Below are 15,173 nucleotides of genomic sequence, written 5' to 3' on the forward strand. Positions count from 1 at the left end.
TGACCATGCTATAGCTATTTAAATGTAATTTTTCAAGGGACAGTAATTTTAAGGATAAAATTCTTCATTGATTGATTATTTCATCCTGTAAACACAAGGATCAGGAGCAACTTGTCCATAACTAGGTTCAACTTGTGCAATGCACACGGAGATGCCGAACAAAAAATAAATTCCTAATCCAAATTTATATTTTTATCTTATTTTTTAAGTTTTACCTTGAAATAGCACAAAACGAATAATGACTTGCGTTTTTTCGCGACCATGATTGTGATTGCTGCCTCAAACTATGATTTTCAGAATTTGTAGTTGACTAGTAGGTTCGAAACTCACTAGTTGCCCCTGTAAGTATGAGTGTGTATAGAGATTAGCTGCTTTACTTAGAAAATAAATTTATGTTCAATGTTGCTTTTGTGTAAATGTATTTATTATATACACCGTCATATGATTTTTAACGCCTACGTAAGTTGGTAGCATTCATCAGCCCTACAATGATTTATGAAAATTGTGACAAGTTTTTTTTTCAATTTTGAGAAAAATACCGAAAATACCGGTTTTTCGCCTCTCCAATACCGGTATTTCGGTATTGAAAAAAATATCGGTTTCACCGGTTTTTGTTTTACCGGTAAACCACCCTAGTATGGAGTCTTTGGCAAAGTTGTAGAGAATATTTTTTTTTTTTGTTCAAATACAGAGTATCAATCCGAAAAAAAAAATATTTTTTATTTTTCCTAGATTCTAGGATACAGATTTCTAGCGGTTGATCGATTTGGTATAAACCGCTGTTGCTCATCGAAGATAAAGGGTTTAGAATGGAAAAAACTGACGTTATTTTCACCAGTTCGAACAGCTTTGATATTGCGCACAATGTCAAAATTCCTATAGATTATCAACATTATTTTTATAGATCCGGAAGACGAAAGCAGGTTTTCATAGAATTGAATAGGTTCCGGTACGCAGTGATAACCGAAACAGGCATGGCAGTGGCTGTAGCAAGCTTTCAATACTCTTCTTCAATACGACAGCAGAAATTGCGTCAGGTTCAGAAGAAAGCGATGATTTCAACTTGGAGGCAGTTGTGACCATATTGTCGTTTTCAACAAGGATATCCGTCAACAATGCGTTCGAATCAGGTACATATTTTATTGTTGTCTGTTATTAAAACTGATGTCTTGAAGGAAAACATGCTGGTTCAGGTAGGTAGCTTTTGCTTTCTATCTAACATGCACTTGGTACTTGATGCTCGTCTTCGGATCGACACGCAACGAATGAAAAAAAGAATTACACAGCGAATATACTTTTCAGAGCTTTTCAACGATTGCATGGAAACTGGTGTGACTCGTTTGCTATTTTACACGTTTTAAACAGTGCGGTAGTCATTCCGCAGTGTAACCACGGACGCTGATCTGTCGCGCATATTCCTACTAAATTGAGTTTCTAATCAGAAATGGTAGCTAACTATGCAAAGTTTCGTAACAATTGATGAAGTCAACAACTTTCTTCTGGAAGATTTCGGAAACACATCCAAACGTATCGTCCCATCAATGCTATCAAATTAAAAGCGTATATTTCTCGGCTTGCAGGAAGTGCAAATGGGAGGGACTTTCTTTTGCTAATATCAATTCTGTGTTGATGATGATGATGATGGTCCCACCTCATACCCCTACATCGGTTTGAGCTGGTCGATTCATCTATGAAAGATATTATTTAGAGACATACAATGTACAATGAAAATAAAAAAAGCGATTTTCCAATAACATAATTGATCCAAGGCTCATCCAAAACATTTCCAACCCGAAAAATTATCTGGATCTGGAGCTTTAACTAATCAGAATTGGTTCTGGATAACGATCCAGAACTACGAGAGAGATCCTATGATATTATATTTCTCGATAACGAGCTTTACAGTCCACAGGCAAACCCAAGCCTTTTCAGTTTTTTCTCCCAACCCTTTGTTATAAATCGTGAAAACAGATAAATATTAAAAATCTTTGTAAAGATATCTAGAGAAACATTTCAAAAGGTCCTATCTGACATTGATGCTAATCAGAGAAAAACGAACTTGAAGTTTCGTAAATCTATTTCAAATGCCAATTTCAACAAAAATAAAATTTAATCACTTTTATGACCTCGAGTATTAAGAAAGAACATCGTCTTTACCTTCAATGCTCTTTTTAATGTTTTGAATCATTTTTCCAGGTTTTATTGATGATTTTGTTACATAGGACCTATGTTGTTTTCGTTATCACAGCCCTATATGATTGGTCTCTTAGTAAATATTGGCGGCACATTGGTCCTTTGATTTCAAGGCTTCAAAGGCTTGATGAGAACAAATCTCGAGGAACATTTCAAAAGGTCCAATCTGACATTTGTAAACAAAACCCGATTTATGCTTATTCCTGTAAAAAAGCTTTATGTCTTTGAGTTTTCAAAAATTAAAATCGATTTTTGATTTCTATAAAAATTTCAGAGGTTGGGAGAAAAACGTCCAATTGGATGGATAGTACAATATTACTCAGTTTTCTGATTGGACGTTTTTCCTGTAAGTAGGCCAATCTGTTATTCGTATAAAAATGTTGACAGATGCAGATTGGACCTCGAACCTACAGTTGTTGTTTGCAAAACTTGGTGAATATTCTTAATCGGTAAAATGCAATGGAAAGCGGAAGATGGAGTTTTTTTCATCTAATCTCGGTAAGTTGATGAATTATTTTTATATTGTTTATATATTTTACATTGTTTTTTTAGATGCCGTGGCATGCCGCTGAGAGAATTGATGACGACATTCGAAATCTAAGGACTACAAACCACATGAAATTATAGCGGTAATAAAAAACGAGAAAATGATCTATCCACGCAAACAACTCGTTTGCAAGGTAAAGTTTATTGCCATAATTTCTATGAAGTTTAAAAATTAAATTTCAGGTAAAAATACTATTTCAGATAGTAATTCGTCATTCAAGAGTCAGTACCATCCCCAGCAATGTCACTACTGTCCTGCTGACAAAGTCATCTTTTCCACAGTATGGAGACAAACAACTGTTTATCTTGTCCTGGACCTTCTTTTCGAACTTCTTTCAGTCAGTGTCACCACCTCAAGATTGGACGATTTAGCCTCGAGAATAGCCGTTCAACTTCTTATGGTTCCCTCTTTGTTAATGGTAAAATTTCATGCGAAAATTGCTATCATGTTTGGTAATCGTCTTTATCACCACCATGATAAATATTATGCAACGTTTCTAAAACCGTTGGTTCCTGCTGGAAAAGATAGACGGGCAAAAAATAATTTCACCTAACCACTTCGAGGCGGATCTGAATCCCAAGACAACGGTGTGCAATTATATATAATCATAGTAATGATAATATTATTGAAAAATTTAATGAATTTATTGTAATAAATTCAAATGAATAAACAAATTAATAGTTGAGTTGTAACAGTTTTTTTTTCATTATTAAACTGTATTAGATATTTACACATCTTACGATAAATGACGTATTCCTCCTTGATTGAGTTTATCGTTTCCTTTTAACATTTGATTCCCCACCTCATCTTTGGCGGTCATTTCATAGACCAAAACACCCTAATCGCCTTTCTTCATGATGACGTGCTTATGGATTTCTGTGTATTTTGGTCTTCAAGAAGAACTTGATGCATGAAATATGTTGCTTTAAAATACAAGGTCCCTAGAAGAAGATAGATAATATTGTTGAGGTTCCTCGAGATATATATACTATTACAAACCAAAAAGCAACTTATCAACCCGATATGCCATTTGTTTCAATTTCAGGGGTTTAACCCTGATGTACTCAGTATCCAGATTGTCTATGTCAGTCTACGCGCGCGTGGCTCAAACATGTGTAGTCAACTCATTTTTTTTTAACTCTACTATTTAATATTATTAGCTATATTCAAACAAAAATCCATCATCATCCATGAACATAATAACTTAACTTAGTGTACCAGATAAATTTAAAAAAAAACTTAAATATTACAATCTTCTCCATAATGTACAAAAAGTTCGTTGAAATCTGTCTACAAAACAGATTTTATGTGTAAAATACAAAGCCTTTTAAACTCCGCCATTGTTGCTGCACGTTTCACTTGTCCGGGCAACGAATTGAAAGAGTTAATTCCTTTGTACAACAGAGAGTTCTGTGATCTACTAAATAAAAAGTGTGGTGTTCTAGCGTCCTCCGCGTTTCTAGTGTTGTACCTATTAAAATCACTTCCTCTATCAATTCGATCACACAAATATCGAGGCAGCATATAAATAAAAATTTTATAAAGAAACACCATTGTCAAAAAATATACTCGTTGCTTCACAGAAAGCCATTGCATCGCGTCCAGCATGAAACTTGGGGAAGTGTATCTATTACATCTTAATATTAATCGCATTACTTTATTTTGTAACCGCTGTAATCTCAATATTTGTGTATTATTTGCAAGGAATAAGATGGATGAGCAAAAGTCTATATGTGGTGAAATGATTGACTTATACAACAAAATTTTACTACTAACAGTCAATTCATTTTTTAAACGACACAGAATACCGTATTTTTTAGCCATTTTTCTGATGACGTTGAAGTTAACTTGTCATCAATGATTACTCCAAGATAGTTTACTTCATTTACGCGATCAATCGTCTCACCATTAATTGCAATATTTACGTCTAGTGTGGAGTTGGCCGAAGAAATAATCAAATATTTTGTTTTGCTAATGTTTAGTTTAAGTTTTTTAATATTCAACCAATTCGCCAGATAATGTGAATCTTGGTTTAAAAGTGTTTCAACATCATTTGGGTTTTTAGCCGCAATGAACAGAACAGTGTCATCGGCAAATAAATTTACATCGCAAAACCGTAATACTCGCTTCATGTCATTAATATAAATTATAAACAAAATGGGCCCCAAAACACTTCCTTGCGGTACACCCAGTGTGCTAGCAATGGAAACTGATTCAGAATCATAAAAACGAGTGATCTGAGTTCTAGCACACAAATAGCTTTCAAACCATTTGTATGCTGTCCCTACGATACCAAAGCACTTCAATGTTTGCAACAATAAGGGCCTAGAAATTGTTTCAAAAGCGCGTTTTAGATCCAAAAACACCGCAAAAATAGTTTCTTTAGCCTCGATTTTCTCTTTCCATTTTGCTAACACCAAGTTCAATGCAGACTCACAAGAGTGTCCCTCTCGATAACCTGATTGTTCTGGGATTAGCAAATTATTACTGTTCAAATAATGCATTAGCTGGCCTTTAACAATTAGCTCCAAAATTTTCTCTAATGTGTGCAGTATATTAATGGGGCGGAACTCTTCGGCTTTATCCGTCCCAGTAATTTTGGGGATAGGAACCACAAGAGATTCCTTCCAAACTTCAGGCACGTGCCCTGTTTGTAAAGATTCGTTGACAAGGTCCAGCAGGTCGTGTCCAATTACATTTGCAATTTATTTGCAATAACTCGCGCGGAGTTCTCCTCAATACCATTAAAAGTTATGGACTGTGATAATGTATTATTACTTTTCATTAATTTTTTTAAAGTTTTCCATAACTCTTTGCTGTTATTTTGATATTGATCGATCTTCCGTTGTATATATGCACATCTAACCTTTTTCAAGGTGCGTGAATATATGTTTCGCGCCGCGGTGTACCTGTTCCAATCATCGTTATCATTACTTCTACAAAATTTTTTATAGCATTTATCTCTTTTACGTTTTAAACGCACAAGATCTAAAGAGTACCAGCTGTTCGAATTTTGTAACTCAACAAATTTTTCAAAAACTAAATTCTTGGTACACTCTTCCAGCGTATTGGTTAGAACAGCTGCTTTATTGTCCAAATTTCCAGTTATTGGATGAAAATTCAAACTTCTTGAAACAAGCTGAGACATTACTTGTTTCGAATAACTATTCCAGCACTTCATTTTTACTTTATCCTCTCGGTTTTGATCGTTTTCATTTGAAATACAAATTGTCTCATGATCTGTTATTTTATAATCGGCCTCTGTAATGGAATGAACATTATCAAAATTTGAGAACACAAGATCAATCAAGGTACGAGAGTGTCTGGAAATTCTTGTAAATTGAAAAACTGTTTGTCTTAAATTGAAAAAAACCAACTAACTAAACTAACTAAAACTTTAATTGATTCGAATTCGATTCACCAAGCCAATCAATATTGAAATCACCAGCAATTACGTTTAATTTATTCAAATCAACAAAATTTTCCCACCAGTTATCTAAAATTTCCAAAAAACGCTGGTCACTTGAACTGGGGGAATGGTAGACTATTCCAAAATTTCCCATCGTCATGCCTCTCTGAACTGATATTCCCAGAAACCAATTGTTTTCAACAGATTCGTTTGATAGAATGTTGAACTTGACTGATTCCTTAGCGTAAATAGCAACCCCACCAGTATGTCTGGAATGTGAAAGGCAAAAAGCAACTTTATAACCCGGAATGCTATAATGATCAAATGCATCAGCTTCAACTATGTGAGTTTCAGCCAGCAATACTAACATTGGTCGTTTTGTTTCCACAAGATGCCGCAAAGCAACATAATTTGTGGATAAACCAGCAATATTAAGATAAACTATTTCTAATTTCCTCTCACATTGCATTTTCTTCAGCTGCTATTTACTTGACAACATGTTGCTTTTCCTTTTTTCAAGCAGTCTTCGAAAAACTGGACACTGCGAACTTGATGCTGGATGTTTCGCGTCCAAATTCATTTTTAAATCATTATTATGTTTTAAACAATTTACGCAATTATAATCAGTCGATGAGCATTCCGATGTTTTGTGCTTTCCACTGCACTTAGAGCATCAGGGTAGGGAAATGTACTGGTACGCTACAGTATTCACACGACAGCAGCAAAATTTTTGTGATTACCTCTGTGGAATGAAACACTACGCGACAGTGGCCGCTACCGAAGTTTCATACGATCTGCTTTATCTCTTGCTTTTTGTCACGAATTCAATATGAACAACAATTCTCTCGCTCACTTCTTTTTATATTGTTGTCATTGTATAGATCGTGTGTTATTGACTGTAGCTGTCTGTAGTATTTATTGCATTTATTACGAATTGAAGTGGAATCAATTTTCTTAGCGTCAATTTTCATTTTGGCACGAGAACGTTAATTGAACTTGTAAGATTCATGCTTTTATTGTCCTGTTTTTAATTAAATATGCAAAATTTGGATGAGACTTTCGCTACAGCGAACTATTTTCGAATGAAAAGGTTTAGAAGTTGAGATTCAAATTTTCCGGTGTACACGATTGATAATATTTTTCGGCAGTACATACATAGTGATTATTAATTTTCCATCTTATTACTGTGCTAAACTGTCGCATGATTGCCAATTATTGTCATTCGCACAATGCGACAGTCGAGATATCGAAGCGGCTGGAGATCGGCACAAAAGAGAATCGTTAACCGTCCGTGTTGGCTTTAAGTCACACGATTCTCTCAAATAGAGAAGCGTACAGTTGAACGCTGCTGTCGCAGTCTGCAAGAGAGGCAACAGTATTTTTCGATACGGTGTCATGCAAAAATGTCAACTGTTCGACACACTGCTCATGATTAACACACTCTGTGCTTTTATGACCAAATTCGCCACATTTAAAGCAACGCAATACATTTATGGCCTCTCGTACGAAACACTTGTCCCACCCAATGCTTACTTTTACAGCATTCATTAGGCAGTTATAAGTGTCTTGATCAACTTCGATTATCACATTAAACTTGTTATATTTGAAGCGTGAATTTTCATACTCGGCAATAACCTTTACTTTTTTAAAGCCGATGCTATCATTCTGACTTTTTAACAAGTCTATGAATTCATCGGAGGAATATCGATCACTCATTCCCACAATTTTCAACTTAGGCTTCGGGATTGTGGGAATAACAGCATTATATCGTTCACCTAGGTTGCTTTCAATGTCTTTTTTAACAACCTCAACATTATCCCCTACTGCACACTCTGCAATTATCGAGCCATTCTTACCGTTTCTAAAATTCCTAATTTTGTGGATTTTTGGATCTAAAGTTTTTTTCAAAAACCGAACCCGCTAAAACATTCGCGTATGTTGGTATACTATTCGAAAAAACCTCATCATCACGTACTATTAACATCTTTTTACTGGGGTTAGAGTCCGATTCAGAGTGAACCGTTCTCTCATTTCGACTCCTTTTTCTGTTCATTGGATCATTATTTCTATCGCGATCGGTATTTAAGACTATATGGTTTTTGAAATCATCCAGCTTTCTAGCAACACTGGTCTCAATGTTTGCCAGACTCTCACGAAGAGAATCGCTGACAGATTTCAAAATAGTCTCGATCGCGTTAGAAACAGCAACATTTATCTGGGTTTCAATTTTGTTTTGATTATTCGTGAGCGACTAGGAGACAGATGATAGGGCATCTCTCATCTTTGTCAACTCATTCAAAACATCAAGTTTCCCACCGTCATCACATGCTGATAAACACGAAACACATTTAAACACAATATTCTCATTATCATTAACGACTTTCGCTGCTATTTTCGTAAGGGGCGTGCTAACTCTGTGATACTGAGATTTGCATTTACCGACGCAAATAACTGGATCGTCGCTAATGCGAATGATATTACCACATTTGCCACAATCCATCTTCCCGCTGCAAACAAGCCGAAGCTGCTGCAAACAAATACGCTGGACTCGTCCAGCAGCAACGGAGGGTAAAGGCAAATGAACAATGAAAAAACACAACAATGAAATTTCAATCAGCAGCCGTAGCGTCTATATAACATAGATGCGTTGGTCGGCGCTGGTATAAAATAAATCGGTAAAAACCAGAATAAATAAAAAGCATGCAAAGACACTTCTACTTATTCGTTAAAATATCCAATTTTGCCGTCGGATCACTAGCAATAGATCACCTAAAGCAATTGATTTCACACAAAAAAAAAGCTTTTATATAAGAACACTAGTGATACACAAGCTACCATGCTCACCGTCATCAACAATAATGTTAATGTTAATTTTTCGCTTATTTTTTATTCCACAAAAACCCATCCCGTACGTACCAAGTACGGCCAAGGCTTTGCGGAGCTAAAGACGCAAAAGCAGACATTCGTAGAACATAATGTTAGTGATTTTTATCAAAAAACATGCCAGTAATTTTTCGTCAATCACTTTCTACGATTATCTTTACCGACTATTTTCACGCGTCCAAGCGCTATTTCATTTATCACACCAATTTTTTCTACGTAAGCTTTAACGACGTCCGCATCCAGTGGACCTTTCCTGGACCGTAGAAGAGCATTGAAGAATCAGTTACAATAGAAGATAGTATCCAAAAATTCTTACCATCGGGATGTGAATTTGCTCAACGAAACGAACCCGTCCTTGCCGGCAGCCAGGTAGGACGTCAAGGCCACGTAGTAGTCAGCCTCCAAATCCAGCGGTTGATAGAATTCAGCATTCGGATTTCTGTAATCACGAACTTTGATTGAAATAACGCGGTCTCCGACCTTTTTGTTAGCATCGATTACCATCCGCAAACCGGAGACTTGCAAACAGTTAAGCCGATTCGCAGCGTCCGGTGTGAGGGAATTCTCCACCGCCTCCCAAATATGCCGTCCTTTTAAACGGATTAAATCCACCGTCGAACCAAATGGTACAACTTCAAATATATCACCATGGGTTATATCTAGGTGAAAATAAAATCAGATCTACAAAGAGTGATCGTACGATAAAAATATTGCTCAAACCTCCTTTTTCTATTGGGATTCTAATATTTCCTCCTTGAATGACGACCACCGGTTTGAAGGTCCGATTGGTGTACTGTAAATGTGAACCGTGTGAGAATGAAATTGCACAATCTACTGGACATTTTTACATAGTCTGCGAAAGCATCAGCGACAAGAAGTCCCAAATTGCATTCCTGCTGGCGGCATGAATGTTGCACCAATTCAACTTCGGTACGACCAACAACAGTTGAGCCTATTTTATTCACACTTTCTCTCCACCGGATCATATCTTTTGCCACTTCTGGATCTTGGGGAACGGATCCATTAACGAACAGCGGAAAACCTTCCCAGTATTTAACATGACCACCTTGATCGAAATATAAGGTAAATCGGCCCACATATTTTCGGTGCGCTTTTGCTTGAACTATCAAAACCTTCACAGCAAATCAATTGTTTTCCATCTTTAACATTAGTTGAGCTAGGAAAAAACGTACCTGATGATTTTCACTGTTTTCAACAATCACTGGATAGGATCCTTCAATCACATCATTCTTCTCATCGTAGGGCATTTTGGACTCCTTAGAGTACAGAAAAGTATGCGAATGGCCACCGACAATCACGTCGATGTCAGTTCCCGCCTCTCGCGCGATTTTTGTATCCTCTGCCAAACCACTGTGAGAAAGTACCACCACGATTTTGATGCCTCTCTTCTTTAGTTCAGCAGCTTCCGACTTGACCGCCTCGATAGCACTGGAGAAGGTCACCACTCCCGTATTGGAAATTTCCTGTGGTACGGTAAACAGCGTTCAGAAAGGGTGTTTAAAAAGAGAACATAAGCACCAACATGAGTTTTATAGTACGACATACCGATAACACCGATTTTCTGCCCGTTCACGGTTAGTATCGTCGATTTTGGTAACTTCGATCGGCTCATCTCTTTATCGTGGTTCAGTATTATGTTCGCAGCTAATGTTTGAATGTTGTTCTTCTCCAGTTCGTCCAGATAGGGTTTAAGACCTTTCACGCCATCATCGAATTCGTGATTACCTAGGACCTAGAATGTGTTTGAGTATAAGAAAACCAACTGTTACGAAATGCTCACCATAACAGACGGATTTAGTTTCTTCATAAACGCAGCGGTAACATTCCATTTCAACAGATTGTACCACCAAGTTCCTTGGAAATTATCTCCAGCGTTCAGATGGATTGAATTAAGTTCCTTGTAGTCGTTTTGTAACTTTTTGACTGTATACTGCACCCTAGCGATGCCAGCTATGCAGTTGCCGTTGACGCGAACCTGTTGTGAGCAAACCTTTGATTGTAAGGTCGTTTCTTCGTATCTGAAAAAAAAACACATATTGAATGAAATGAGAGAAACCTATGGTTATAAAGCAGAACCTCGCATGGAAATCGTTAACATGAATTAACGTAAGCGGAATTAATCCCCTGACGTTGCCATTGGGGGGCATATTGTCTAGTGCCGCGGCCAGCCGCGCAGAGAACATCAAAATGACTACGGCTGCTATGGGAGTCATCGTAATGTCTGTAGATCGGCAGCTATCCGAGCGGTTATTTAAGGTGATAATTAATGCGAGTAAATTGTTTGCAAGCTGATGAATCATTTGCCCCGTGTGGCCACGCTGTTTGATTAGCTGAATAGATTTGTTCTATTAACAACATCAGAATGCAGTTGTTCTCACTGGTGGAGATTTACTAGATAAACTAGTAGAACAGTTGTGATTGATCACAGTACTCGAATCGAGCTGGCTTATTTAATAAGTTAAACAAGATTACGAAGTTGAGAATTCCATAGAGAGAACTTCGAATCAAAAATTTTAGATTAGATATATTACAGACTCACTATCATACTCTGGATTTCAGTATTCTTATTAGCACAGAGCTTATGACTCAATATTCGAAATTCAGAACTTTACTCTTTAGACAGTTTTTCTATTTATTTTTGACGTTGACTAACGTCTATATCGAAGTTAGGCCCCTGAATTTGAAAATCTAGTAATTCAACCAGGGAAAACCAGAGAAAAGTGGTCAGGTTTTGAGCGCTTATTTTGCAGTCATCTATAATCAGGTTTTCGAGGTTTTGGCATCAATCGATCAGAAATTCTTTTACGGTTAAATTTATGTAACAAAAACAAACTATTGTTTGAGATACACTATTGAAAAATTGGTTATTAATATCGATTGTCTAAATCATACCGCGCAGCCAATCACTACCTCTCTTCCCAAGCACAGTCGACACTAACGGATACAATCGATCTGACTTTGTTGTTATTGTTCTTGTCACTTTCTGTTTCCGATGTTTATGCTGCTGCAAGCGGAAAAAACCTTGCAAATATGCATTTTTTTGTTGGTGTTAATATTACGACAGCGGCCGGCGCCCCATAATTCTGATTCCAAAACCGCACCAGTGACATGCGGACGCTAGGTGATAGCAGCTGAAAGGAGGAAATACAAAATAGTACCGGTCATCTCGTGCCGGTTTCACCCGTTATGCTGGTGGCTTTAGTAGTAAATGGCTACTGCAAAACACTTAAATGGCTGGAATGCTGGACGGACTAACCAGGAAACTATAATCGGCAACTGGCACCTTTTGGTGCCTTGAAATTTTGTTACAGAAGCGGCTAATTGAATTTTCTGTTTTACCAAATGCTGCTGCAAGCGGAAAAAACCTTGCATAAATGCATGTTTGTGTTGGTGTTAATATTACGACAGCGGCCGGCGCAGCTTTCAAGAAAAATTTTTCCTTACCATTCCATCACCTATGTAGCCCCACCTTCTTTTTATTTATCTGACGAAGCCTTGGTATAAAACGTACCGTTCGAACATTTCACCCCATCAGTTTCATTACTAAACCGTACCGGATACATACGGACGCTCGGTGTTAGCAGCTAAAAGGAGGAAAAACAAAATAGTACCGGTCATCTCGTGCCGGTTCCACCCGTGATGCTGGTGGCTACTGCAAAATACTAAAATGGCTGGAATTCTGGACGGAAACCAGTAAACAAGAAATCGGCAACTGGCACCTTTTGGTGCCTCGCAGTTTTATAATAGAAGCGGTTAGTTGAATTTTATGTTTTACAATTGCTGCTGCTAGCGGAAAAAAACCTTGCAAAAATGCATGTTTATGTTGATGTTAATTTCACTACAGCGCTAGGTGTTAGCAGCTGAAAGGAGGAAAGACAAAATAGTACCGGTCATCTCGTGCCGGTTTCACCCGTTATGCTGGTGGCTGTTAGTAATAAATGGCTACTGCAAAATACTAAAATGGCTGGAATTCTGGACGGACTAACCAATAAACGAGAATAATCGGCAACTGGTACCTTTTGGTGCCTCAAATTTTGTTACAGAAGTTTTGTAAAAGAAGCGTTGCAATTCCCTCTACTATTTGCTTCAATGAAATATTTTTTTTTTTATAAGAATACGGTAGTCGCCGTCATGCGGTCGTGTTTTGAATACCACTCTCCTACTTTTTTTTTTTGAGTTGAAAAAAGAGATACAAAGAAATGATCTTTTACATTTATTTAAAACAAGTTTTGTTAGCCAAATGGCGGACTTCACTAAATTCACATGGCGGTGCGTCGCTGATAACATGTCGTTTAGACTGGACTTCGGCCTTCCTTTTTACTTGTAACATACAATAAAAATATTCTCTTGTTTGGAAGAGTCTTCCGCATACAATCATGTACTCATAAAAAAGTAGCAAGAAATCAGATCACGGGACTCTAAAATGCAATATCTTATATCTAGAACCAAGAGTATGAACCAGAATATTGAACCTTTTTAATCCTGCCTCAATGCGACCTCGAAAATCGAAAGTTAAGACTGAAAACTAGGAATACGAATTAAGGAGCCCTCGAGACTTGGAGCTTAAAGCGCTGTTCCCATTGCTTCGGGCCGGGCCGGGGCCGTGTCCGTGTTTTCTCCGGGATTTTTCATGCATTCACATTGCTCCGTGTTTGAACCGTGCCTGCGCCGTGCTCTGGCTGAGAAATGTTGATGTGTGTATGTGAAAGAACGTCTTCGTCTTTTGACGTTGAACTAACGTCTATATCGAAGTTAGGCCCCTGAATTTGAAAATCTAGTAATTCAACCGGGGAAAACCAGGGAAAAGTGGTTAGGTTTCGAGCGCTTATATATCAGTCATTTCTTTTCAGAATTTCGAGGTTTTGGCATCAACCGATCAGAAATTCTTTTACGGTTGAATTTATGTAACAAAAATAACCTATTGTTCGAGATACACTATTGAAAAATTGATAAATCACATCGATTGTCTAAATCATACCGAACAACCAATCACCACCTCTCTTCACAAGCACAGTCGACACTAACGGATACAACCGATCTGACTTTGTAAACAGTCTCACAGCTTTCAACCAATAACGAGCTCGCTTTCGGTAGCTGCAACAGGTGTTTCAACACCGTTTCAATATGCTTCTTTTATCATTACCACTAAACAGATTCTAAACACAAATGGCTTGATTGATAGGGGAAATATTGCGCAAGATTGTCATATAATAATTTGAATATGTTTTCGATACTAAACTAGTTAAAAGTTGTGTTAAAAGTCGTGCACATTCAACCAATCACAAGCTCGCTTCTACTTTGTTCGCGGATGGATTTTTGCTTTGGGCTATATAATAGCCTGCGTCGTCTCATAGCAGTCATCAGTTAACAAGTGGAAGGCCACTAGAACGGTCCTGAATAACCAGCAGCGGCGGAGGTAGTGGGCAGATGCATTTCTTCATTCAGTTCGGTTCCTCTTCGATCTGAGTTGGACCCCACCAGGAGTAATCCAATTCAGATATCGTTGGGTGAAAACGGCCAGAAACTGCACGAGCCAGCACCGCCACTAGGAAAGCTACCGCCATTTAGTGTGTGTGCAGTGTGCACATATAGCGTATGTGCATCTTCATTGCTATGACATTTGCGATGACAGGGATGGCGCTGTTGCGTGTGTATGGCTAGCTATAGCGTGTGTAAGACATAGCATGTGTAGCATATTATGGCCATTGCGTGTATATCTTCAGCGTGTGTACTGATAGTTATAGCGTGTGTGTGGATAGCTGCTGCGTGTTTAATGATTAGTTATAGCGTATGTATTAGGGTGGGGAATCGTTATATGGAAAAAATGAAATTTGATAGCAGAAAGCCAGAACCAAGTTTTTTTTGTTCTGTTTGGGGCCTCAAACAATCCTGAATTTGGCTTGGCGCATTGCATTTCAAATTTATATGGAGATTTGTATGGAAAAGCCAACTTTTTTGCATTTTCCATACTAAAGAGCTCAAAATGGCTCAAACCATAGGTTTCATTACTTCAAACGGTAGGTTTTTAATGCCTTACAACTTGGCCGAAGACACTAAAGAGCTAGGGTGAGCCAAAAAAATACTAGAGCTGTTCAAAGTTGAGATTGTCGAAATTTATGT

General features: G+C 37.6%; 1 protein-coding gene across 1 annotated transcript; it reads right to left on the reverse strand.

Annotated features, from left to right (window-relative positions):
- Positions 1-8,965: 8,965 nt before the first annotated feature.
- LOC129721754 (apyrase-like) lies at positions 8,966-11,254 on the reverse strand. Its single transcript, XM_055674671.1, has 8 exons — positions 11,130-11,254; positions 10,834-11,071; positions 10,576-10,785; positions 10,226-10,516; positions 9,881-10,165; positions 9,753-9,825; positions 9,349-9,691; positions 8,966-9,285 (listed from the first exon to the last, which is right to left on the reverse strand). Exons 1-8 carry the CDS (start codon positions 11,234-11,236, stop codon positions 9,171-9,173), a joined length of 1,662 nt encoding a protein of 553 aa, XP_055530646.1. The 5' UTR covers positions 11,237-11,254; the 3' UTR covers positions 8,966-9,170.
- Between the last annotated feature and the right edge of the window lie 3,919 nt (positions 11,255-15,173).

This window comes from Wyeomyia smithii, chromosome 2 (assembly GCF_029784165.1).
Source record: "Wyeomyia smithii strain HCP4-BCI-WySm-NY-G18 chromosome 2, ASM2978416v1, whole genome shotgun sequence".
Taxonomy (NCBI): Eukaryota; Metazoa; Arthropoda; class Insecta; order Diptera; family Culicidae; genus Wyeomyia; species Wyeomyia smithii.